Source organism: Gymnodraco acuticeps, unplaced genomic scaffold (assembly GCF_902827175.1).
Source record: "Gymnodraco acuticeps unplaced genomic scaffold, fGymAcu1.1, whole genome shotgun sequence".
NCBI classification, from domain to species: domain Eukaryota; kingdom Metazoa; phylum Chordata; class Actinopteri; order Perciformes; family Bathydraconidae; genus Gymnodraco; species Gymnodraco acuticeps.
Genome location: NW_022989751.1, coordinates 226203 through 253310, shown reverse-complemented (window position 1 = coordinate 253310; position 27108 = coordinate 226203). Strand labels below are relative to the sequence as shown.

Genomic DNA, 27108 nt, shown 5'->3' with positions numbered 1-27108 from the left:
ACAAGATACAATTTGTCTTTTATTATCGTCCTTTTTTTACAATACACATAAACATTACGTATGTTTTGCTTTGCCAGTTTTAACAGTTAAAGATCACAGTAATTGTCTACACATCTTGTACTATCAAATTGACCATTTAGCATCTTGCACATTTTGTAAACATTGTCCAAAGAACATAAAAATGTAATATGACAAAAATATATCAGAAAAATTAAAGGGCTACAGCTTGTTTATGCTTTCTAAAATGATTCTACAAATAAAAATAAAAGTGAAACATAGCTCACAGAGTTTAACAGATAAAATGCTTGTTTTGTTGCTTTGAGTCTAAAAACGTTCAACATTTGGGGAATGTGCTTCTTTTTTTTGCGAATGTACATAGATAGCATGATCAGTACCACTTTTATATCTGTGTTTTACATTTAAGGCCAGAACTAACATATGGTTAGCTTAGCTTAGCCTTTAGGCTGAAAACAAGGGGAGAGAACTAGCCTTCCTAGCTAGACCTTCCCCCTTTGTTCTTCTTCTTTTCTTTTTACTTCAGCCATGTTTGTAAGTATGCGCTCTAAAATGCACACCAGCCTTTAGGTTCAGAATCAGCTTCAATAGCTTATCAAAAGCCAGCCCTTGTTGTCATGACTTTGGCCCTCTATATATAACGGACAAATAGAGTGGTTTCAAATAAACAAAAAACAATTCCCCAAGTATAATGACTTCACTGCAGAAACATGAACTTGCAGAAATGGACACAAACTCTCTGCTCAAAAAACCAACACATGTTTCAGGGGTCATGAATCACTGCAGACAGAATGTAAAATACTTTCTTATTGTTTTCTCAGTTTCCTCCAAACCAGCAGGGCTGAAACATGAGCATATCGTGTTAGAAAGTGCTAGGTGTAAAATTCCACTGCTCTGTGTGCAGCCTTTGGGCCCCTGCAGGTATCGGGGTAGTGTGTCAGATTAGGCCTCCACTGCTGCAGGTGTAGGTGTAGTGTGTTAAATTCCACTGAGGGCCACCTTTTGATTGGAAATGGCACGAGATAAAAACTATAGCTGAAACAACATGATCAGGAAAATAAACACACCTAGAGATATAGAGAAAGGGTGAGGGAGAGAAGAAGCGTGGCCGTTTCTATGGCTTCAAGTTTGTTTTTTCCATAATGGTGGCTTTAATATGAGACACTCCCTGTAGGTGGGTAAGCATCATTGAGATGTTTGAGGTATCCAGAGGGGGTGCATTTAGCGTGCTTAGGAGTTGCCATTAAACAAAACCAATGGTTACGAGCACCTCTTCTATGTTTTCAAAAAGGATTACATGTTAAGACGAGCTGCTGGGTGAACAAAAAAAAACCCTAATGACTTGCATGTTTGGTAGTCAATATGGAAAGAGTTCAGCTGAAAAACAGTTACAGCTGAAAAAAAGTTACATGTGAGGCTTCACACAGTGCATTCACACAGCTCCAAGCATAATTTAGACACAGCTCACCGCATAAAAAGTCAAAGGAATGATGTAAAATATGATTTGCTCTCGGAAGCAAGAGCAAAAGGTGTCCACATGGAATGGGCTTGTTGCAACTGGAGTACAACATTCACATGAAGTAAATGAAAATATATAACTGAGATTTGTTTCCCAAATGAAAAACTAAGATATAGCATAGTTTCTCAGTGTCAAGTGTTTTTTATAACCAGCAGGTAGAAACGGAGATCAGCTGTCTGTGATCAATAAACTCCAACAGGCGAACAAAGCTAGAAAAAGATTCTCATTGTGTTGTATATGAATGCAATCATAGGGCTTGTATAAACTTTAAGGTTCTTTATGAAAAATAGAGGATTGAAAATATGCAAAAAGAGATCAACTTGATAGACTTTTCCAAAAAGAAAATGCTTTACTTTAAGACTGAATCTACAATAAAAAAAGTCTGCTGTATCTGAAGTCTTGGATCAGATTACTAGTTTTTATTCCCCAGGAAGTCAAAGGGTTCTGCCAGAGAAGCTCTTTTGAGAAACTTCTTTTTGGGGATTGCACTGAGGGAGAAGGGAAGGGTGGTGCACGAGGGATCCTCCTTCCTGGACACGATGCAGTCCTTAATGGCTTCCTTTATCACCTACAGGGGACAAATACAGGGATTACATCTGAAATGCCAGACCCATACCAATGTTAGCTCAAATACATTTGGCTATACAGTACTATCTAATTCAGGTGGTTCTACAAAATATAGTTTTTTGTGAGAAGAGTTTTTTTGGTTCACATTATTATTCAATGATTTTGAGATACTCTGTTCTGGACCAAAGTAACTGACCAACATTACCATCTGACACTTGACACTGCTTTAAATATGCTCAGATCAGTATGCACATGTTTCCACAGTCGTGTGCTGTGGATCACATCCAAATATTGCTGCATAAATTACCAAACGTTGGTGGTACTGGGCACATTTTTCATTCAAGTATAACATTGGGTTTTGTGCTCAAATCTGCTGAGTCAGTGTATCTTTATTGACAGTATAAATCTGTCTTCAATAGGCTGTCTTTCCATTAAAATCCCAAAATACATTGCATCACATTTGAAACGTTACTCAGCATGGAAGTGAGTCAGATAAGGTGAGTGAAAGTCAGTCTGACCGCTCAGGGTAACACACCTACTGTGAACTAGAGAAAACTTGTACTATCCGGTCTTTAATGGGTCTTTGGGATTAGAAATGTTTGGTGTTGCTCAACAAACTGATATTTGTGCAGTGACAACGCAAGTACTGTATGTTAAAATTCCTTACTGAATGAAGGTGGATTAACCAAGCATTACAGTGGGAATTCATGAGAATTACTCAGCAGATGGATCAAAGCTTTGAATCCATTTTTAACCCTCTGATGACATTGAGTCTTACAAACTGCAGGCACCACTATTATTTCCGGTTGTTTGTGGTTGGAAACTTTAAGTATGCCAAATATACATCCCTCCATCTAAACATCCTGTAGTGTAACCATAACTACAAAACTGACCTCCAGGTTGTTTAGAGTGTTGAACTCCATGAGGTCGTGGAGTCGGGTGAAGGCCTCGTTGGAGTACTGGAAGTTAAAAGTGGAGAATGGTGACTCTGGGTCGTCAAAGATGTCAAAGTCAGCCAAGTCCTTCTCCTTTTCAGTCTCTCTGGGTACACCTGTAAGAAATTAAAGAGTTAGAAAGTAAGACAATAAATCCATATAAATCTGACTGATGCTTGAAATGTTGAGTTTTTAAATTTCATTTTTGATTTTCAAACAACTAAATGAAATTCATTTTGATTTTATTGATTGATGAGGCTAAGAAAAACTATTTTTGCTTGTTTTGTCAGCTATATAATATATTTATAATATTCTCACATTTTGAGCGAGTAACATGCTTTACATTTTACATGTTTTGTTGATGAAGACAATATCTACAGAACAATATTTATTTTATTTGTATAAAAAGAAAAAATCAACAACAAAAAAAGGTCCTTCTTTCATCAGTATGAGAAAACATTTGTAAGATATCTGTACGTGATTTATCTTTATTTATGAACCTATGTTTAAAATAACTTGCTATATTAAAGGTCCCATGATATGCTTTTCCGGTTATTATGCTTTTTCTGCATGTAAACGGTCTGCAAAGTCACAAACCCTCAAAGTACACCCTGTAGCGAGTAAAACTCAGAAAAGACCTGTGTCTATGCTGCCCCAGAACGCCTCGTTGGAGATTTTTCTTTTTCCATTTTTTTCTCACGTAACGCTGCAGAGCTCCACACACACACACACACACACACACACACACACACACACACACACACACACACACACACACACACACACACACACACAGACAGACACACACACACACACACACACACACACACACACACACACACACACACACACACACACACACACACACACACACACACACACACACACACACACACACACACACACACACACACACACACACACACACACACACACACACACACACACACACACACACACACACACAGCGTTTCTCAATCGCGAGTAAAGCAGGGACGTGCACACACATTTGGAGGGGCTATTACTCTAAACTGGAAAAAGGAACCTCGCCCCCGAAAAAAAATATAAGACCAAAACGATTATTACATTAACTAATTTGAACAGTAATTCACATCATCATCTCACCCTCGGAGAAATTTCGAGGCTGCACATGTGTAGACTCCGCGGTCTTACAATCCCCACAATGCTTTGCGCACGGACCAATTTCCCCAAATCTGTGGCGGAAAATGTAAGGCGGGGCCTCTCATATGACGCACACCTGCACACTTGCTAGCCTGTTCCACTCTTTGTTTTCCGAATGCCAGGAAGTATTCTTGCCTCGCTTCTGAAGCAAGATGCTCGGCAGACATGTGCTACCAAGCAAGCATACTCGCGATTGAGAAACACTCACTCCTTATCTTTTCTCAGCCGTGGTGCTGCGCAGAGCTCCGTACACGTACGTACACACACACACACACACACACACACACACACACACACACACACACACACACACACACACACACACACACACACACACACACACACACACACACACACACACACACACACACACACACACACACACACACACGGAGCTCAGGCTGTGAGTGTGTGTGGGCTGAGCTCCGCGGTGTCTCGCTGTCTCACAGACCCCAAGCAGCAACCAGGAAACGACACCAGTAATCCAGCTCACACTGTCCGCTCCTCGAGCCTCAAAGGGCGGAGCAGCGAGCCCCGCAACGTTTCACCAGCAGTCTTGCTGGTGCAATTGAAACTGCCAGACGGCAGTGGTCGAAACAAAGCGGTATAAAACATGGTTTTGACTGGCGCTAAGGGTCGGGGAGTGTAGATCAGTTGAGCGTTTCTGTGACTCCGCCCAGCAGCTGCTCTTCTGAGAGGCAGTGTTGCTATAAGTGCTATATAAATAGTTATGCTAATATTATTGTTGTTACCATCATTACTATTATTAATAATGTTTTCTTTGTTTTCTTTATTCATCACTGCAGAAAGGATCATGCCAGCCCACATCAAACACCTGATAAAGAAGTTGTGAATCTTCAGGCAGAAAAGATGAAAACAGCTGTTCAAAGTTCCAGTTTCCTGTACATGGAACCATGCCTGTCTGGGACTCTGTTCCACATGTCTTCAGTCAGTTCTGGACACTATGACTCGGACACTAGTGCTACCAAGGCTTATTAGTGTGAATGTTTAAATATTCAGCTTTTTAAACTCTTTTTTTTAACATGTAACTCAATGGGAGGAACCTTACAATCCTCTTTTACCTACACCATGTGCCAAATGCTACTCCTTCCACATACTTTCAGCTAGAGACTTCATTCCAACTTTAAAATGATCACAAGAAATGCAGCTATTGAAATTGTATTCAGATTTTTGATATCTTTTTGAGATATTTAACTTAGCTTGGAGCTTGGTAAAGAGGCCTTCTTCAGATTTTAACATTAGTGTGTATTGCGCAGCTCGTTAAGGCTTAGAGTGCTTTGATCTCAAAACAGAGTGGAGGACAGCTTGAAATTCGCCTTACATTATTTTTTTTAAACCTGCCATAATTCCCCTAGGAAAACCTCTCCTACGTTGAAAAATTAAACAAAATGCCTCTTGAGGGCATGAAGTGACAACAACTTTCAACATGTCTCCATTAAGACCCATTGTAAATTCAGCCTGATCTTTCCTCAGAGCACCAGCTGCACACAATTTAAAACATTTAAACAATTACCAGGTCACCTGGAATCCTGGTAAGCTTCCAGCATGGTATAATAACTATAACTAACTATAATTAAACATAAGCTGGTGATAGATGGATGCTGGTGACCAGCCCAGCATTGACCAGCATACTATGCTGGTCTATGCTGTTTTTTTTAGCTGGCCAGGATGGCTGGTTTAGCTGGTTTAGCTGTTGCACCAGCTAAACCAGCTAAACCAGCCATCCACTGGCTGGTCAGGCTGGTCAACTAATCTGGTCTAAGCTGTTTTTTTCAGCAGGGACATACTATACAGAGATGCTGTATGAGAAAACCAATGTGATTTTGGAACATTGAACAATGTAAATCTATTCTAGTAGACCTCAAAAATGGAATTATGATCAGTAGAAATGGCCATGTCATGGGACCTTTAACACCTGATAGATCAATCACTTTTAGGAAAAATGTATAATTGATTCAGATTTTGCTTTTATTATTACAGGAGTAAAGATGAAAGACCACGATCCAGGAGTCATGGTTTGGAAAATGCATACATCGGAGAAATGACTTCATAACGGCCTGTATAACTTCTACAGACAGGAAGTCCATTTATGGTACAACTCCCTCACATTTCTCTGGGGTTTGAGTGCAAAAAGCTTATGTAACTTCCATAAACAGACTGCTGAAGCATGTGGGCCGATGATGACCTACTGAATGTAAAGAGGCAGGAGAGGAGACGATGGGATAGTGTGTCTCTGTATGGCCCATGATATATAGAATGTTTACACAAGGAGCTCTCCCACTAGAACGAGAGATTCCCTACCAGCACCTGGCTCCTTAAGGGAACCATAATTCACTCTAGCAGCTCATAAAACACTGAACACACTGTGGTCCACATCTAAGGCTTGTGCGCGTGCCGCACACACACACACACACACTAAATTACAGGTATGCTTAAAGACAGACACACCATTTCCACCACGAAACCACAAAGACCCTGAGCAGAGTTTCTTTCATTGGGGAGTTGAGGGGCCCAACTGTTGGCTGATCATAACAAAATGCCTGCCTCGAAACGATTATGGTTGAATTCAAGTTCGAGGAAGGGATGCCTCATGTTCCATGACGCTTGAGCAGCATTATTAATATAATACAGACTGGGCATATTTTCCTCCTCACACATGATGAGAAAAACCTCCACGTCTGCACTTACTCACCAGGTGCCTTAAATGTCCTGAAGTTGATGTTGACCAAGACAAAGTGGATGACAGTCGGGCAGTTCTTTTCTCCTTTTTTTGGTTTGAAGACGTAGCATTCCTTCAGGCCCTCGCGGTCAAAGACTTTGGGGTCGATCTTGGGGAATGGAAGCTTGTTCATCCGAGCCCACTTTTCTGCCAAAAGGATCTCCTGTGGCATACATTTAGAAAATAGAAACAATGTTCATGGTTTGTACAGATACTTTTAAGCAATTTGCGACAGTAACAAATAGACTCTGACCTTGAATGGGGGGCTGGAGTCGCTGGGTCGTGCAGAAAAGTCAAAGGAGATGATGAGGTTGACGCCGCGCTCCGGCCGCAGGATGAGAGGGTAGGGGAGGTTGTAGGTGAGGCCGCTATCCACTATATGGATCTTCTTGCTCTTCACATCCAGAGGCTCGTAAATGCGATCAAACTCATCTGGGTCTGAGAAAATCACATTGAATCAAACAAAAGATGAATGGGACAAGAAAGGGAAATACCTTTGTAGTCTACTGCCAAAACATTTTCTGCATGCCTGACCCAGTGACTCAACTGCAGAACATGAAGTTCAAAGGAAGCAGGGCTAAGTTTCGTTTAAAAAATAATCAGACCACACCTATGCTTTAATAGTAGGCAAGCTGCCTTACTTAAGTGTTTCAGAAAGAAAAAACGAATTACTAATCAATATTTCTATAACGGCAATGGGTAAACATTACTACATGTATTTTGAAAGAAGTTGCTTGTAGTGATGAACTCACAAAGAATTACCACCCAACTCTATACATGTAGTTCCCCTGAGAATTACCATCAGTGTCTTGGGTTTTTTACAACGACAAATAACAAGAGAGGATAAAAGAAAGAAGAACCAAATGCTGAGAAGTGATTTGTAGGTGGCAAGAATGTTAGAATTAACTTGAGTTGAAAACACAACATAAATTGTAAAATGATCTTATATGCTCTACTAAAAAATACTTAAACTAGGAATTGTGAATGTAAACTCTTAGGAAAATGTTTTCTGATGTAACAAATCATTTGGAAATGTACAAGACATTCAGTTCATGCTGTTTTGAAGCAGCAGTGTAAGGACCAACATAGAATATAAAATCTATGAAATTATAATTTAGATTTTGGTGCAATTTGTTCAGTACTGAAAATGTATTCTTATTAACCAGCCCTGTGTTCAGTTTCACATGCATTTAGCTGCAAATTAACAAATGAGATACTATTCTGCATGTATTCATTTAAAATGTTTGCAGCTAGATGAAAGCTTTAGCACAAGTTCAATAAGGAAGACCTAACACGAGTCACTTACACGTCACTCTATGGCTCCCTTCCCCCCTCATTAAATACGAGGGCGTCACCCCTCAGCAGCCAATTGCTGCACATGCTAAATTCCTTAAATGCCTGCTCTTCCTCCCTGTCAGTTGTCATTGCAGATGATCACACGCAACCCACCTCCACCCCTCTCGCCTCCCGTCTCCTCCAGAACAAAGCTAAACCTTCCTTCTTCAGACCGGTCCCACCTACTTATCACCACCACCAGTGTCTAGACCCCGGGGATTTCATCGGAGCGGTTCTTTCCCTCCTGAATGATTATCCTGCAAACCGGGGCCTAATCGCCAAACACCATTACATTCTCCTGTTGTATTATCATGGCAATCATTTCATTCATATGACGTGTAAACAATAAATATGTAATCCTTACATCACGTCTCTCCGGTTTGAAATACAGTTGCTAAACATTGCCAGTTGGTATAATCAATAATCAAAGTGAATCAAAACTCCTTTATGCAAAATGATCATTCTTATGCTTTATTTCTAGACTAAAATATTTAATTAGTGACCATCCTTCTAACCTGTGACAGCATCCACCTCCTCCTCAGGTGGGAGGGCTTGGCTGGTGACCTCGTTGTCCGGAGAGAAGGGGGTGCTGGTGTTCAGGTTCAGGCCCAGCATGAAGTTATGCACCTGGAAACAGGACGAAAGGAGTTATAAAGGAAGACAGCTGGTTGTGAATTTGAATAAATGAAAAGTGAAACAACAATGTGGCTGGAGAAGATGCTGTTTGTTGTATGAAGCGTTTTCATGGTTTCATGTTGAATTCACATATTCAGTTACCTTCCCAGCCCGGCCCTCTCTTGTGTTGAATAAGGACGATTCACTGAACAACGACGTGAACATTCGATGAGCCCAGCTAGCCTGAGCGGTGCGGTGGTACTCATCTTCTGCCTCTTGGTTCTCTGTGCCAGCTGAACGATGAAAAATAATAAATGTCAAATGTTGGGAAACAGTTTTTAACTGGGTCTCAAAAAATGTTAGTGAACTAAGTGGAGCATTACGTTTGTGACGAGCCAGATATTTCCCTCAGGAGTTAGTGAAAAATATGAGTGAAGGAATATCACATTTAAGTTCATCACCTTTTCAAATGAATAAGGATATTGATTTGTAACTAAAATATGTTTAAATAGTCCAATTCAAAAAGTAAATATACAATAACTATACACAAAAGAAGCACAAGAGACATCAACACATCGAAAACAGATGCATTCACACTGCTGTATGTAAGTCATAAAATATTAGAATTGAATGAACTGATATTCCTGTCTAACTTTTAAAACTTTTGTAGATTGTTCCACATGCGTGCAGGCATAATATTTAAGATCCAGTTTAGTATTCAAATTAGTGTTTCAGTCTTGGGACATGGTGCAGTGTGAATGTGTTTCATAGTTAAAACAACATGTAAAATGTACCAGAAAAGATTTGTTTTACACCTTTTGTATAACAAATGAACTCCATTATCAAGGGTAATTCATTATAATCTTAGTCTATATCTGTTTGTCACTAATCTTACTGCATCCGTTGTCTTTCTCTCTTACTGTTTTTTCTTTTTATGATTTCACTCACAGCTTAAACCCTTACTCACAAAGAAAATGATATATATATATATAATATTATAAATAGGATCAGGAAAAGTAAAAAACACATGTTCATTGGCCAAGGTGTGTACATTATAACATACAATACAAAGTCTACAAACCCAAGAGTTACAAGTGAAATCTCAATAAGCGCTTTTTCATGTCCTGACAGAAACCACAGTAGCTGCTCTCATGTAGCTGAGTCACAGTGATAGATGCAAATGGAAACAATACCACAGAAATACAGACAAATGTGTTAAGGCATTACTTTCCCCGCAACCCAACAATGTTTCAAAATGTTTACTGACACTATTTAAAGTCACACACCTCTAATGTGCCTTTACACATGTAATCAAACTGCTGTGTGTTCGTCAGCTCCGGGCATGAATTGTGCATTTCTTAGCTCACCTTTACGTGGCTCGTCGTCATTGTCCAGACTGTCTACTCCGACAATGTGCTGGGGTTTGATCTGCTCTGTAAGACACAAGACAGCTTCACTTATCAGGTTACAACTTCAAACATGCTTTTTATTCTTAGTCATACCAAATATCGACACTGTATCAGTAAGAATGGTTTTGTTCAGCTATGTGACATTATCAAATTCACTGTCTATTGTTTTTATCTGCCAAAAGAAGTCCTCAGAGAAATGCAATACACCTGATAAAGAATGCCTGACTGGGTGGAGATGTCTTGGCACTTTAGTACAACAAATGCAGAGAGTGTCTGACATTTAAAAGGTCACCCCAAACAAACACTTTCTTCCAAAACAAAGTGAGTTGTCAGGATATGGGAAGGAAAGCTGATACACTGTTTTTGCAACATCGTGCAAACACACACACAAACAGTAATGCCACACATCAGGTGGGATAATTTTAGATCAGCTATCTTTAAATGTTTGAGGATAAAGGTGTCAAAGTGCGTGACAATAATTATGGCATGAGGCGAGAAAATACAGATAACAATGAGGCAGGACTGAGTGTCAGTTTCAGTGATGGGTGTATCACAGAAGGAATCTTATTAAAAGATCAATACAGACGAAAGAAAGTGGCATTATCTGTAAATGAACACTTATTTTCCACTTACACAAAACACCTATGACTAAACACATATTTAAGATTCTTGTGTTTTAGGATCCTCGTTTTTCAAATGTATTGTCAAGGTACTGCAAGTATGATATGCATTTTATTAGGATTTTTGACACAATACATTTTCCTCTATGCAATAGTTTGTTATTAAAATAGTACACTTAACATAAAAAACGTAATCATTGTTTTCTAAGTTTTCTATAACTTACGTTTTTTTTAAATTATTGTAACAACTGACTGAAAGTAATTTTTTATCTGGGTAAAGTGGACAAAACAATATTTTCAAAGGGTCTAATGAGTGGCTGTTTTTGAGCCTCTGATCTGGTGATCTCACTCCAAATGATTGCATTATTTGGGGATTATATGTATTCCTCAATAAGAAACAAAAAGATTACCTAATTCCTCCTCCATGGTGCTTCCTCCAACGGTGTCTTTGACTCCCAGCACTCTGTTGAACAGGATGGAGAAGGCGCTGCCCCAAACACCTGAATCAGAAAAGATATACTGTGAATAGTACGTTAAATAATGGAAACTAGGCTGACTGCTTTGGATGAAAACACCTTTCTCACCCATTAGAAAATGAATAGGGTTCTCCTCGTATCTCTTTATGACGGTTCCCATGAAGAACTTGCTTCCAAACAAGTCAGGGGTCATGAAGGTGCCGTACTTTGCCATCCCAATTTCATACGGGCTGAACTCCACCCAATCTGCAGGTGGAAACCTTAGTGTTAATGTAACAGAAATATGAAACATTTTGTGATGCAATATGATGACCATAATCATCTGGAAAATCTTCGGGCCTGTTTTGAAGGAGATGCCACTTTCAATTCAATCTATCATGCACCAAATAGCTGACAACTAGATTTAAAAACACAATAAAAGGATTTGTATTTGAAATAGGGAATAGTGCTGGTTTTATGTCAATAAAAGAGTGTCTTTAGTTGGTACACATGATGCACAATATGATTCATATCACAGTGGTCACACTTGGGTTATTCAAGTCCCGGCTGTTATTCTAGATTAGCATTGAGTGTGGCCTCACCCTCATGCATATCAAAGTGACACTGCACAGCATTTTCACTTCATCAATCAGAAATAGCATGGCCAGTTTTCTTTTGTCGTCAGTATTTTGGGACATGTTTAAAGTCACGTACACCCTAAGTGATGTATTGTCATTCATTATCTTTAGAGTGTATTATTGTCTTCTCTGGATTTTCTTTTGTTGGTATATGACATATTGTTTGGTACTTCTTCAAACGTGAGATTAATAACTTTGATATTGTAACAGCAAACCTTACACATTAAAACAACTATTTAGATGGGATGGGAGAATGGACATTACCTCAAGCGAGAAAAAAGTCAATACTAGTCAATACTAGTATTTGTATTTGGAGCCAGTAGAAAGTGTGTATTCAATGATCTTTGAAGATCACTTAAAATGTCAGCTTCTGCTTTGGTATTTCTTTTTCACCCGCTGGTTTTATTGGAGCACAGTGCAGCCTGGTTAATAGCCCTTACAAAGAGGAAGTTTTAGCATTAACATAAGACCAACCCCGAGTCTATTATGGCCTTTTGCACTCTACCCAGTTCCTCGATATAGCACAGTTGCTATCTGGCACTAAAGAGCCGTCATTGAAGCCCGCCATCACACATCCTCTTTGCAGAGCAGCATTATAAGGAAATAAGTACTGCATGGTTGCTTTGCATGTGTGGCCATCTGATTATCTCTCAAGTTACTCATTACATATGCAAAATAATTCTGAGGGACATGGTTTACATGTAACATACAATTTAACATAAAGGCACATGCAGACATTTACAAAAAGGTAGATATGTATTTACCTGCAAACATGAGTTCAGAAACATCTGGCTTGACATGCAGACATGTGAAGAGAGGAAGAGGACACTGGGCCTGGTTTATTTTCTCCTGGATGCTACTCAGTTTGATGTCCATCCTCTAATGGAAGAGATGGCAGTTTCTTTCTTTTTTCATTTACACATACAATGTGGCTGTTAGTAAAAGTTGTCATGGTTATATGGAAGTAGAAAAAGAGAAAGTAATATAAATGGGGAATAAACAGCGCAAAATTAAAATAAAAAACTTGTGTTAGGCCTGTATGGGACTTCAGCACGAAATAATATAGAGGAAAAGAAACATGAACTGAAAGGAAGAGAAGGATTGACGTACTGCCAAGCAATACCGACACAAATTCCATCAACAAACAACAGCTGTCCTGCGTCTCTTACCGCAGGTATGAGCGTCTCTCCTATGAGCATACCGAAGATATCAGTGAAGGTAACGGGCTGCCCGAAGGCCTTTTTAGCCCACAAGGCCTGGATGTAGTTGGTGATGTGTTGGGGCAGCAACAGCTTCAGCGGGTTACTGCTGACTCTATCCATCAGCTCTGGGTTTATATCCTTCGGGCCCTTATTTGGAAACTCTGGGTGGGAGTAGATAGTGGACATGTACCTACAGTGATCAAGAGAAATTAAAAAAAATCAGCAAATGTATGCTAACATAAATATGCCTGTGCTTGTATTAAAAATGTTTCACTGGAGGTATTGCATTGATAAGGAAGTTAAATCCATTAAGTCACTTCACAAATATGAGGATGGAGACTAAAGCAAACCAGAGTTGCTTGCTTGATGACAGCTTCGTACCAGCGGAGGAAGGAAAGAGAGTTATAGGGAAGGGAGGAAGCAACATCAAAAGAGAGAAAGAAAAGAAAGAAAAGTAGCAATATGAAAGAATAAGATGACAAGAGAGAAAGTGCCTCTAGAAAAAAAGGGTTCATGTTGTGAGAATGTGTAAAAAAGAGAAATAAAACTAAATAAAAGGAGATGACGAGAAATTAAAACTGACCATGTGGATCCGGAAAGGCCGGCAACATATGTGGCACAATCCAGGACCCCAGACTCAAACAGGGCTTTCATCACACCTGAGAAGCCAACCATGGCACGGAAACCGCCTCCTGAGCCCGCTATGGCTATAACTGGAACCTGCAACACACACACACACACACACACACACACACACACACACACACACACACACACACACACACACACACACACACACACACACACACACACACACACACACACACACACACACACACACACACACACACACACACACACACACACACACACACACACACACACACACACACACACACACAGTCATAATGTGAATAATAAGAAGACAAAGGCATGCCTAATCACATAATTACATACTTAACTGTTTATAGTATGAGTCTTGTATTAATCCTCACTCTTTCAGGTTGACTAACTTCCCTTCTGTGGCTCTATACAGTGAGGCTGCAAGTTGCGTCACGCCTTTGCAACATTTGCTCTTCAGATTTTCAACAATTTCATAATTTTTATTTTGCAATGTTGCTTCCTTGTCTGCACTCTGTTTTTATCTTGCGGTCAGTTTTTACTATTCTGACAGACATACGAGGTTCGTCCTGGATAGGAAGTGGAGTGATGGTGTAGCATAGTGAAAGGCAGAAGCTGGTTATCTCATTCCTCTGGATCTTCCGGCACATTCTGAGGACATGTGCAGACCTGGCTGGAGATTACAGCCAGCCCCAAGGGCGTCAAGCCAAATCCACATCAGCACGAAAATGAAACTTAGCCTAAGTCAGTGCAGGGGCACACAACTTAGGAGTTTGTAAGGTATACTTTTTGGTTTGACACACACTTTGTGAAAAGTGCATAACAAATAACAAGTACATTTTAATTTAGTAATTCTCATTATATTAGAACAAAGGCCTCAAAGGTTTGCATGTTTTCCTTTTTGTCTTCTTCAATAGGCTTAATCCTATAGATCATGAAGTGAATATGTACAAGAATGAGGGATGCCAAAGTAAGCACACAGCTATAACTCAGTCTGCTACTTCCTGTGGAATGGGACTGTAAAAAAGGCATAAAGCAGGTATTTGGCATCTAGGGTCTGATCCTTCCTCACATGAAAACATGTTGATAGAAACTTTCCTCGCTGTTGTGAATGTAGATTCAGAGTGTATGTTCAAGTGGATGCTAGGGTGGAGGTGAGGCTTTTCAAATGATCTACTCACAGAGGCAGGAGCACAGTCACAGCATAGATTTCAAGGAAGTGTTGTGACAGCAAGCTAGCAGTGACAACTTATTATGTGAAGCAGCTAATGAGCATACGATTTACTTTCACTATGCTAATGCAAACTGCCGTCTCTGAGGTTCCTGCTTCCTTTGCCAGAGTTGTGTCGAGGACTGTTAACCTGTCAATATGTGTCGGCTTTTGCAAATTAGAGAGTGATTGGCCTGTTTAAATGTGCGTGTACCTAAACTAGTTTGGCCCAGGGTCCGTTTGTATCAGTAACTCAGGTTAAATAAAGCTAAATGTTTGCTTAAACTTATCAAAGTGATTTAATCATAAGAAATGAAGTAAAAGTGCAAACGGATTTTGAATTTGGCCTCTTAATAAATTAAGCTGTCAACTCACAGGTTTATGAAAAGACTAAACAAATGTTTTCAAACAGTAGCCATGTAATAAACTTGAAGTTTTGTGGCTCAGTTCCCACCTCCTCTGGAGAGCTAGGGAGGAATCGAGGCTTCTCCATGTCCAGCAGCTTCTTGATGCCCAGCATCACCCTCTCTCTGCGGGTCTGTCTGAATTGCTTCTCCTTGTCACACAGGGCATGGCTGAACCGCAGATCCAGTTTAGTACTGCAGCAACAAAGGAAAAACAAGGTTAAATTAAATCTGATAATGGGAAGACAAACAATAACTCATATTTACATCTTCTGCTGACAGTAAGATATGACTCTCAGTGTACGTAACATTACTAATGATGTTGACATCGATCTTTAGGCCAGATAAGATCTTTCTCTGGGTATGCAACACTATCACAGACAAAATTCCTCAGCCTCTCTCACTGCTCGACTCCTCATAATTATAAACACTTTCAAACTTGTTTGGTATTTCCAAATCCTCCCACAAACCCCTATGCAGTGATGCAACAGGAATTATGATGCATTTTAATGCTATATCATTTTAGACAAGTTTCCTCTTATTGAGTCATTCTGCTTGAAGTTCTAATTTTAGTTTCTGCATTGCTCCGGGTGATTTATTTGGTATTCTTCATCCAGTGATGGATTTTAACACACACACTCATACAACTAGTATTACCATTTAACACAAGGGCCTCTAGGTTGACGACAGAGCAAACTCTGATAAAGAAGTTTTGCTATAAAATAAAATACATAATTTTAGGCATTACCTACCAGATCTCCAGCAACATTTCTAAGTATACTTTGGTTGCCTGTCAAAACAATAAAATATGTGGTTATTGTTCAGTGAAAGAGCAGCTGGTAGTAGTTTTCAATTCCATCTTCATATATGTAATACCTTCAGAAAATATGTGATCTCAGCATGAGTACATAATGATGAACTTAAAAAGTCTGTTAGGAATAAATATCTTACTTTGCCAATGAGGAACGACTCCATCTTTTTCTGGCCTACTTTGAGCTTGGTGATGTCATAGGTCGCGGTCCCAAGTGTCTCATCCATCACATAATTGGCATCCATTAATGTTAACTGATTGGGATGAACATCATCAGACAAATTGTTAAATGCATTTCCATACTGCATATACTGGCTTTGTTTAAGTGCAGTTTAGTCTTTTTAGAAAAGGTACATAATACTATATATCAATCCACTACATCCTAAAATGTCATCCTGTACTGGTACAGACTGCCTAGAAAAATAAATAACTGTTTTACCTCCAGGACGTTGTTCTGGTTTGGGTCTAATATGAACTGAAAGGTCTCGTTCCATTTTGGGTTGATGTTGTTGTCTATATGCTTGGTCTTTTTCCTGCTCTCCGGGGCTGTTGGGATGAACAGCTCCACATATGGATCTGGGGTGTCCACTGCAACACACGTATTATACATATCATTTGTTAATCTCAAATTATTTCAGGGAACCTTTTTATCCACTTCAAAACAATTCCATTGTAAATAACAAAAACATATACCAGAAGATAATATATGCATGCAACATGTTCTGGATCATTTGCTGCAAAACAATTTTGTAATGTGTGAATGACAAGTATAAGTGTGAAAAAAATGCATTAAGACTCACACAGGTCACCCAGTGCTCCCTTTGTGACGCTCTCTGCTCGAACCACCGTCACTGTGAATTTGTGAGAAAACTGCTGCTCCACCTGCCATACAACATTCATTCATTTCAGCTCATTATCTTGTTGGAAAGTCACTCCAACCATGATGCAAAACAATATGCACCTAATACATTCATCATGTGTCAGTCAGTGACACATTTTGTTGGCTGTTTCCCACGTGAAATACTCTGGTTCAGGGTTTACTTTGCATCACATTTCATTTCTCCTTGTGATTTGACAGCAACATGTTGAATTTGTTTGGCAACACTGGTATTAAATGTAATTATAGCAACACTATTCTAAAGGTGTGCTCTCTGTAACTGTACCCGGTAGGTAACAAGCCTTTACAATAATACTTTATTTGCCCAATTGCAAATTCCTTGTTTGCCATTGTCCATGTATGTATAGTGGAAAAGGTTACCTTAAAGTCTGTGCTATTCTTTCTTGTTGAAAAATACGAGACATATCAGTGAAAATCAAGGCGTCATTTGAAGGTCATACATCCCTAAACATTTCCTTGATCCTTAGATAGCTATCACTGAACCAACAAGTTTGATTAAGAAGAAGTTGTTTTGCCTTTCTTTTGCATTGTTTTTTTTGTTTCAGCCTTCTGCAGCTAGACCTTTGAGCCCTTTCTCAAGAAAACTTAACTTCTGTTAATATTCAGTGTAGTTTTAAATGTGTCTATTCAAGAAGCCTGTTGCACATCCAAGTTATGCTAATAGAAAATGTGGTTTCAATAACCATTAACAAGTCTTTGAAACAAAAAGTGATGTTAGATATAAAACTGTTATGGCTGTGAATGCAGCTCTCTCCCAGACTATCCCATGCTAATATTTGCTACTAAACACAGCCCGTATACCCCTCGGCACCTGCTGCAGAGATAATGAAAAGGTCTTAGGCGCATTCACACCGCAGTACTTTTCCCACAAAGGTGCATGAGAACTTAGTTCATGAGAACTCTTTAGTTCTCATGAACTAAATACAGATCGCGTTCACACCGGAATAAATCCCTGGGGGTGGATTAGGCAAATGAAGCCGCTGACGTCACTTCTTCTTCTTCTGCTTTGGGTTTACTGGCAGGCCGCAAACCACTTCACGGCGTATACTGCCGCCCAAAGTCCCCGGCCGGAAGTCCCCGGAGTTGGGGACTGGCTTCAGTAGAAGCTGCTGGGACTCCCAGCAGCTTCTACTGAAGCCTTCCGAGTAAATCGCCAAAACGCCGACACCTCCTCATCTCCACCGCTCCCATGTTTTATTTTGTGTTGCCATAAGTTAGTCTCTCTGCGTTTCTGCGCTGGGCTAATGCTAATGCTAATAATGCTAAAGCGAGGATAATAAAATGGCGGCTTCACAAAACTTTTTGGGAGTTTTACGGGGCGTGGTTTGCAATCCGCCCAGCCAATCAGACATATAGCTCTTTTCTCACAAGAGAGCCGCACGAAAGTCCCTGCAAGTCCCTGCTCTCTAGCAGGGACTTTCGTGGGGGTAAAAAGGTTCTCATGAACTAATTTTAGTACCGGCTCTTTTTGGTGTGAACGCGACAAAAGAGTTCTCATGAACTAAGTTCTCATGAACCTTTGTGGGAAAAGTACTGCGGTGTGAATGCGCCTCTTGCTGTTGAGTTTTTGCTTCAGAGAAAAAGATTGAAGCTCACTCTAAGCTCATGATGAATGATTTGCGCAAAGATTCAAACAACTGGAATCTGTTTTTGTCTCAACCTGGCTCAGTTTTGCTTTGCATGCCAATACTCACAATTATATTGGAAGCCATTGTGTGTTGTCAGGTAAGTAATCTTCAGGAAAGCCTTTGTCAAGATGGGAACTCAGGAGAACATCTCAGTCAAGAAACTGAAGCATTTGGAAACTGGAAAAAAGCAAATTTAGGAGTAAAGCTTTAACAAACATTTACAAGCATTGTGTTCCCTCTTCTCACCATAACACAATAAAGCATTTTCTGTAACTTCTTAAAATAAGGAAAACCCCTTCTTACAGCCAACGCTGAAGGGTGAAGCCTTTAGCATCTCGACAAGGGCGGAGGGAAGTGTGCTGTGCCACAAACACATGATAAAATGACTGGAGCAATAGCTAACATTAAAGTACGCGTGAGTGTAAGTACAGCACATGCACGTTTAGAGAGAGAGGGAGAGAGAAATATGGAAGTAAAAGGAAATGTTAATGTGACTGATATGACATATCAGTCACACTATCTAACAAAGATAGAGTGTAAATAACATGAATTACTTTTAATAATTACTACACAATCTAATGCATGGTCAGGTGCATCTGCAGAAGAGGTGGTGAGATGATATTTTTAGGAACATTAAAGCTTTCTTTGCACAAAGTTATGAACACATAAACAGTATGTTGATACATTTGCATACAGGGTTGTGTGTGTGTGTGTGTGTGTGTGTGTGTGTGTGTGTGTGTGTGTGTGTGTGTGTGTGTGTGTGTGTGTGTGTGTGTGTGTGTGTGTGTGTGTGTGTGTGTGTGTGTGTGTGTGTGTGTGTGTGTGTGTGTGTATATATATGAGAGTGAGGGAATGTGTGTGTGCTGTGATAGCATATAAAGGTCAGTCAGCCTTTTCTCCGCTCTTTAACAAAGCATGTCATAACTAGACGACTGAGAGCACGTAGAGAGGCTGTGTGTTCACAGCATTGGTCACGTAGTGGGCATCTGTGGTCCAACTTTGGCTAGTGCCAGTTCACTCTGCCCTTGTTCTGCAGCATACAATGAGTGCATGCAGGCTGTTGAGTCCTGTGTGTGTGCCAACATATCACATTGGATAAAAGGACTACATTGTTATATGGTGATGCAAAAACCCAAAGAGACCGACAGCAACCAGCCGTGATGCAAAACAGCTGCAGTGCATTAGAGGTTTCTAAAGGCATACAGTACATCTCCTTCTTTGCACATGTTGTACTACATGAGAATCACTGTGCATTTACCAAGGAAAATATTACAGAGGAAGTCATTACTGTATATTCATTATCAGAATTGTATGCTTCATACAAGATCTATTAGGCCACCATAAACAGGTTTTCCCTGTTTCTTATTAGCCAGGTGGGTCAAATCTGAGAGGAGAAGTTGCTACATGCAAAGTTAGATAATAAGATTGCCTCAGATAATGTAAGACAAAAGAGAAGATAGTTAAAAGTATCAATCTAAAAAAACAGGAAACAAAAAAAGGAAATAAAATAAAGACCAATAAAACAATCTTGACTGTTGGCAACTACATGGAACTGTTCATCATAATCTGACGTATTTAGCGAGTAAAATAGGCTTTTGCCAATTGAATTAATGCAGTATATGTTCTGTATGTTTTGGCAGTACTGAGTTTTTAGTTTCCTTCTCCTGAGTTGCGTAAAGTAAACTGCTCACGGAGACGATGGTTAAACCCCCAGCAGCAGTTGCTGGCACTGACACTCCCTGCTCCCCCAACAGTTATACACCTTTACACTGTGAAATAATTGTAATTGGAAACGTACCTTAATCGTGGAGAAAAGCCTTCAAAATGCTGTCCGATAGTATCCTTCCTCCACAGGAGAAAGAGGAGGTGCCTCACCAGATGAACAGTACGCACACCCGGCTGTCAAGAGGCTGGAGCAGACTGCACGTTCAAGACAATTTTAATAAACACTAATTAAACGTAATCCACAAACAAAAAAACTCTCTGTTTCAAATGTTAGTTTCAGACGAAGACTCCATGAAAACTATTCATGGGAGTCAGCTTTTGACTCATCGACTGCTCACCAAATGCGCAGTGTCCACAAGAGGGCGCAAGATTTTATCTTCGTAAGAGATTTACGTTCATAAAACATTTTTTTAAAGTGTGAATCGGATGACGCTAAACTTTTAGCATTTTAATTAAATATGTCTTTTTGGGGTCTGTCTGGTGGTCATTTTTATTATCATGCCATGTTTAACAACACAATCATTAAAAAAAAACGCTTTCAAGAGGCGCTGTTAACGATACATATAATATTATTTATGTATAATATATATATATATATATATATATATATATATATTATACATAATATATCATATATATAATAATTACTGTTGATTTTCCGTTTCCAAAAAACAAGTTTCTTCCTTGATGCCATCAGAGACTCGTGGATCTGCTGGTTTCAAACAGCCTCTAGTTACATTTAATAATGTGAATTTAATTGTCTCATCTTTCAGAGAGAAAATATTCGCGTGTAATTTGCAATAAATAAAATACTACACATACATTATATATCTTTATCTTCCAAGTAATCCATGATTAGGACACATTTATTGTATGATATTAAATAATATAATCATTCTGAATAAAAGTAGCCCTCTTGAAAGCTATGTAGTCTATATATAATTAAGACTGAACTGCTTTGCAAATGAATGCTGGAACTTTTCAGTCTCTTTTGTTAAAAATTATTTTCAATATTAGTGTTGTAATAAATTAAAAAGGGAAGCTTTGCCGGTCAAATATCAGTACAATTTAGCTTGATTCCATTGAAGACTAAATTCGTGAGACATTAAGATTGTGAAAGAATGAAAATTCCTCACGTTCAAATATTTGATACATTATAAGCCCGATGAACTATCATTCCCAAAATGACGTCACCGTAGGAAGGACTATATAAGAGGCATGGTCGGTGTGCAGGTTTACACATTCAAAGTCTGCCTCAGCGCGACACCGCTGAGCAGGAGAAGATTGAAAAAGAAAGAAGAACGAGAACGAGAACCAGAATCTACAAATACTTTGGAGCATGAACACATTTACTTTAGCAGTTTTCTTCTTGGCGCTGGGTGTTCTTGTCTGCGCAGGGGGTGAGTAAACAGAACATCTGATTTTAAAATTTAAACAGATGCTGGAATTGATTTACTTCGCGTTTTAATTTCAGCGTTCGGCTGAAATGTTATATACATGTTTCAATTTTGTGTGTGTATTGGTCTATCAGAAGTCATACATATTCAATATGTTGAAATGGATTGAATATGAACATTATAGCCTCTAATATTAAAAGGTGTCAGAAGTGTATTGTATTATCACACACATATTATGAGATTTTTTATTCATATTTCTAAAACAAAAAATTATGCCATGAAGTGAACCAAATGAATAACTGTCCAACATTGTCTGTCTCAGGTAACCCATGTTGCTCAGAGCCATGCCAGAACAAGGGTGTTTGCACTGCACAAGGAGCAGATAATTATGAATGTGATTGCACACGAACAGGATATCAAGGACACAACTGCACAACACGTGAGTGTGACGGGCACAAGTGAGGTGATTGTAATGGTTGTGGTCTTTTATTCAATGACTAACGTTCCCTATTGGCTTTACAGCTGAATTCCTCACCTGGATCAAAGTATCCCTGAAGCCGTCGCCCAACACTGTTCACTACCTTCTCACCCACTTTAAGGGCTTCTGGAACATCATCAACAACATCTCATTTCTCCGGAATGGCATCATGAAATATGTGCTGACATGTAAGCGTCTCTAGCTGAGAAGCAAAATAATTAAATAGATTGACACATCCAATAATCTGTTCACCTGCTCTTGAAGAATAAGTTATAGCATTTGTACTAATAATGAAATGGTTTTTTTCTCCCTCTAGCTCGATCCCACTTGATTGATAGTCCTCCAACTTTCAATGCTGATTATGGATACAAGAGCTGGGAAGCCTATTCCAACCTTTCTTATTATACACGCTCCCTCCCCCCTGTGCCGGAGGATTGCCCAACCCCTATGGGAGTAGTAGGTGAGAACACTCTCTCTGCCTCTGGAGAACCAGTTATTTCAGATTCTTAAATCATTTGCATGGATGCATTACATCACAAGCACAGCAAACCTGGATCCCTTCAGCTGGATTGGCAGAATGGACATTTGCCTAAGGGACACAGTAAAACCTGCACCAGCTGGTCAAAGCTGAAGAACAAACTGATTTATTAAGACTATTAACTTCAGTGATAGAGTAAATCACTACATTTGAATCATGTTCTTCTGTTATATCCAAACTGCCTTGATTCTGTATTGCAATGCTGCATGCTAACTGTGATTTTCTTAACTCCTTCCCCAGGTAAAAAGGAGCTACCTGATGCAAAGCTATTGGCTGAGAAGCTTCTGATGAGAAGACAATTTATCCCGGACCCGCAGGGCACCAGCCTGATGTTTGCATTCTTCGCACAGCATTTCACACACCAGTTCTTCAAATCTGATATGAAGAAAGGACCTGCTTTTACCCTTGCTAAAGGTCACGGGGTAAGCATTTTAGATTTCACGCCTAGTCAGATTCTAATTGGGAAAAGGTAGACGAATATATTTGTGAATTAATACATTTTTATTAATGCTGTTGTTTATGCTTTCAGGTGGACCTCAGCCACATTTATGGAGACACCCTGGAGAGGCAACATAAGCTCAGACTTTTCAAGGATGGCAAGCTTAAACATCAGGTATGAGAAGAGTCCGATGGACAGTCCTTTAAACAATGCTTCTGATCACACAAGTTTCTTACAGTTGCTTTCTCTCTTGCGTAACTCTTCAGATCCTGGATGGAGAGATGTACCCCCCAACAGTAAAGGAAGTGGGAGCTGAAATGCACTACCCCCCTCATGTTCCCGAGTCGCACCGCTTCGCTGTGGGCCACGAGGCTTTCGGCCTGGTCCCCGGTCTGATGATGTACGCCACCATCTGGCTGCGGGAACACAACCGGGTGTGTGACGTGTTGAAGGAGGTCCACCCTGACTGGAACGACGAGAGGCTCTTCCAAACCACCCGGCTCATTCTGATTGGTGAGTTAATGCACAATCATTTTGAAAACATTTGCAGTAATTTTGCTGGGAAAATGAAGGTCAAAACATAATAAGAAAGTTATCTGGTGCAAATGTTATGGTATTTGCGTAGATACTGTGGGAATTAGAAAAGGAGGAAGTTGTACCTTTTTAAAAAAAAAAAAAAGTATTTTGATTCCCAGGTTTAACTGCTCCTAATTAAAGGAAAGTTTATTCTTAGTTATACAGTATGTGCACTTTAACTTTGCACGGTTTCTAAAAAGCAGTGGTGGTAGTTTAAACATATTTTATATCTGCATTATATGTAATATTTTGCCCTGTAGGAGAGACCATCAAGATTGTGATCGAGGACTACGTGCAGCACCTGAGCGGCTATAACTTCAAGCTCAAGTTTGACCCCGAGCTGCTGTTCAGCCAGCAATTCCAGTACCAGAACCGCATTGCGTCTGAGTTCAACACCCTGTACCACTGGCACCCCCTGATGCCTGACACCTTCCAAATTGAGGAGAAAGACTACAGCTATAAACAGTTTGTCTTCAACACCTCCGTCGTGACCGAGCACGGCATCGGAAACCTTGTGGAGTCATTCACCAATCAGATTGCTGGACGGGTAAGAGCTTTTTGAGCAGCATTTCGATTCAGATTGTAACATCACTGCTGCTTTAATGCAGAGTTACTGACTTTCCCTTTATGTTTTTAGGTTGCTGGCGGCCGAAATGTTCCAGGACCTATTATGTATGTGGCCATTAAATCCATTGAAAATAGCAGACAGATGCGCTACCAGTCTATGAACGCCTACAGGAAACGATTCTCCATGAAGCCCTACACCTCTTTTGAAGACATGACAGGTGAGACAAAGTCACAAATCCTAGTAGGCTATGTACTTATAAGTGGAAAGGATCACGTCATAGGATTAGTCGGGAGGTTATTATCAAAATAAAGTGTCAGAAATGTTGCCTCAGGCCAAATGATTGATGCATTATTAATAACATTGTAATGAAATAATTGCAGGAACAACTTGATCAACACACCCAGGCGCTAAATATCATAAAAATATAAGCTAATATCTGAGGTTACTTATGAAAGAAATGGCATGGACTTTAGTCCTCAGCTACTTTGGAGGTTAGGAATTTATTTCCGTGACTTTAAGAACCAGATGTTCATTTCATCTTGAGATAGTATAAGCAGATTGTCATCACAGAGAGCAAGACATAAACAGACAAGAGAGGTCTCCTCATTGAGAGGAGAACATGTTTGATGTACTGTATGAGTAGAGAAAGATATCGGCGTGTACATGCTTGTAAGACAGACAAGATGAAGACGGACATGAAGTCAAGAAGAGAAATACTTGAATCTACAATTTGTTGGATTTGAATCAGTCAAAAACAATGAACTCATATTTAGACTAGCTTTGCTGCTGTTGGAGTGAGACTAGCCAGATTGAGCCGTTGACTAAAACTATGCTGCTTTGTGTTACTCAGGAGAGAAAGAGATGGCAGCATTGCTCGAGGAGTTCTACGGCCACGTCGATGCTGTGGAGCTCTACCCGGGTCTGCTGGTGGAGAAACCCAGGGAGAACGCCATCTTTGGGGAGACCATGGTGGAGATGGGGGCCCCTTACTCACTAAAGGGCTTAATGGGAAACCCCATCTGCTCCCCGGAGTACTGGAAGCCGAGCACATTCGGAGGCAGCGTGGGCTTCGACATCATCAACACCGCCTCGTTGCAGAAGCTGGTCTGCGATAATGTCCGGGGCCCCTGTCCCGTCGCATCATTTCACGTGCCCAACGTCAAAGAAACGGGGTCCACGATAATTAACTCAAGCTCCTCCCACTCACGCGGAAGTGATATCAACCCTACGGTCATCTTAAAAGAAAGGACTACTGAGCTCTAATGTTTTAATTTAGGCAAGGCAAGTTTATTTATATAGCACCTTTCAACACAAGGCAATTCAAAGTGCTTACAAAAATGAAAGACATTAAGAAAGTGACATTTTAAAACAGTCATTAAAAAGCAAAGAAAATAACAGAAACATTAAAAGAAAACATAAATAACAGTTACAGTGCAGTTTAAGATATGAATATATCAATTAAAAGCAGCGGCAAAAAGAAAAGTCTTCAGCCTGTATTTAAGAGTTGCAGCAGACCTGCATGTTTCTGGTAGTTTGTTCCAGATATTTGGAGCATAATAACTGAACGCTGCTTCTCCATGTTTAGTTCTGACTCTTGGGACAGAAAGTTGACCTTTCCGCGAAAACCTGAGTTTTGGATGGTTCATAATTTAGCAGGAGATTAAAAATGTATTTTGGGCCTAAACCATTTATGAGGTTAATGTTTTGTATGTATTTATTTATTTATTCTTGTATTTATTCTATTTATAATGTGAGATTTTCCATGCCTTTTTGACACTAATGTATGTGTGGTTATGTTAATTTATTGAACGATTAATTGTATTATTATATAAGTTATTCTTACAGTAATGACCTCAGACACTGCAACTTGATACTTGAACGTTTTCAAATACATAGCAATGTACTTTACACCTCTATTTTCTCTCCTGGATCAAATGCCTTATCTTTCATTAATGTTCATGCAAGTGAACGGCTGTCACACCACTCAACTGTTTTACAGACAGTCATAGAGTGTAATAGTGATGCACAGAGTGAATTTAATTACTGATATTGAAGCTCTTGATCCAATGTTACATAATGTAGGGGGCATTCTTTTCTAGTATTAGTATATTTTTCTACTTTTTACTAAGCAGCACTGTTTTTTTTTTTTTTAAATGGATTGTTTATTTTAATTGAATAGGATTAACAAAGTGATGTACTGTATATGTTAGTTTTGTTCTCAGTTCCTATTGACTTGCAATATGACACTAATAAATGCTTCCAGCAACTGGAGCCTGTTTTTAAGAAATTAATGGATAATGTTGTGGTTTTCATTTTCATATTGCTCTTATAAACTCTGATGCTACTGAAGCAGACAAGTTGTTCATTTCCAAACAATCAAAGCAATGTATAAGTGTAAAGCACATAGCAGTAAAATATTATGAATTTTCTTTAAAGAAAAATGTTTGATAGTTTCGGTATTGCAAAAGAAAGAAACAAATCCTAAATTGATTTTTTTTTTTTAAATACACATGGCAGAGTGTTATAGTATAGTGTGCATGTTGTGCTTCTGACAGTCAGTAACACACTGCTGATAGGAACTCG

General features: G+C 39.5%; 2 protein-coding genes across 3 annotated transcripts; one reads left to right on the top strand and one right to left on the bottom strand.

The window, feature by feature from the left end:
- Window positions 1-6: 6 nt before the first annotated feature.
- pla2g4ab (phospholipase A2, group IVAb (cytosolic, calcium-dependent)) lies at window positions 7-20757 on the bottom strand. Of its 2 annotated transcripts, none has more exons than XM_034210069.1 (19): window positions 20603-20757; window positions 18871-18981; window positions 17079-17160; window positions 16718-16866; window positions 16419-16532; window positions 16220-16257; window positions 15518-15662; window positions 13816-13952; window positions 13200-13422; window positions 12795-12909; window positions 11522-11659; window positions 11348-11437; window positions 10276-10341; window positions 9071-9201; window positions 8809-8920; window positions 7212-7396; window positions 6932-7121; window positions 2995-3152; window positions 7-2102 (listed from the first exon to the last, which is right to left on the bottom strand). In XM_034210069.1, exons 2-19 carry the CDS (start codon window positions 18886-18888, stop codon window positions 1947-1949), a joined length of 2247 nt encoding a protein of 748 aa, XP_034065960.1. In that variant the 5' UTR covers window positions 18889-18981; window positions 20603-20757; the 3' UTR covers window positions 7-1946. The 2 variants fall into 2 exon arrangements, with proteins under 2 accessions (XP_034065960.1, XP_034065967.1); XM_034210076.1 differs by having other exon boundaries at window positions 18871-18965; window positions 20603-20705.
- A 1111-nt stretch (window positions 20758-21868) lies between these two features.
- ptgs2b (prostaglandin-endoperoxide synthase 2b) lies at window positions 21869-26816 on the top strand. The gene is made up of 10 exons (XM_034210087.1): window positions 21869-21929; window positions 22249-22365; window positions 22449-22592; window positions 22721-22864; window positions 23183-23364; window positions 23472-23555; window positions 23648-23894; window positions 24218-24504; window positions 24595-24742; window positions 25376-26816. Exons 1-10 carry the CDS (start codon window positions 21869-21871, stop codon window positions 25786-25788), a joined length of 1827 nt encoding a protein of 608 aa, XP_034065978.1. The 3' UTR covers window positions 25789-26816.
- Window positions 26817-27108: the final 292 nt, after the last annotated feature.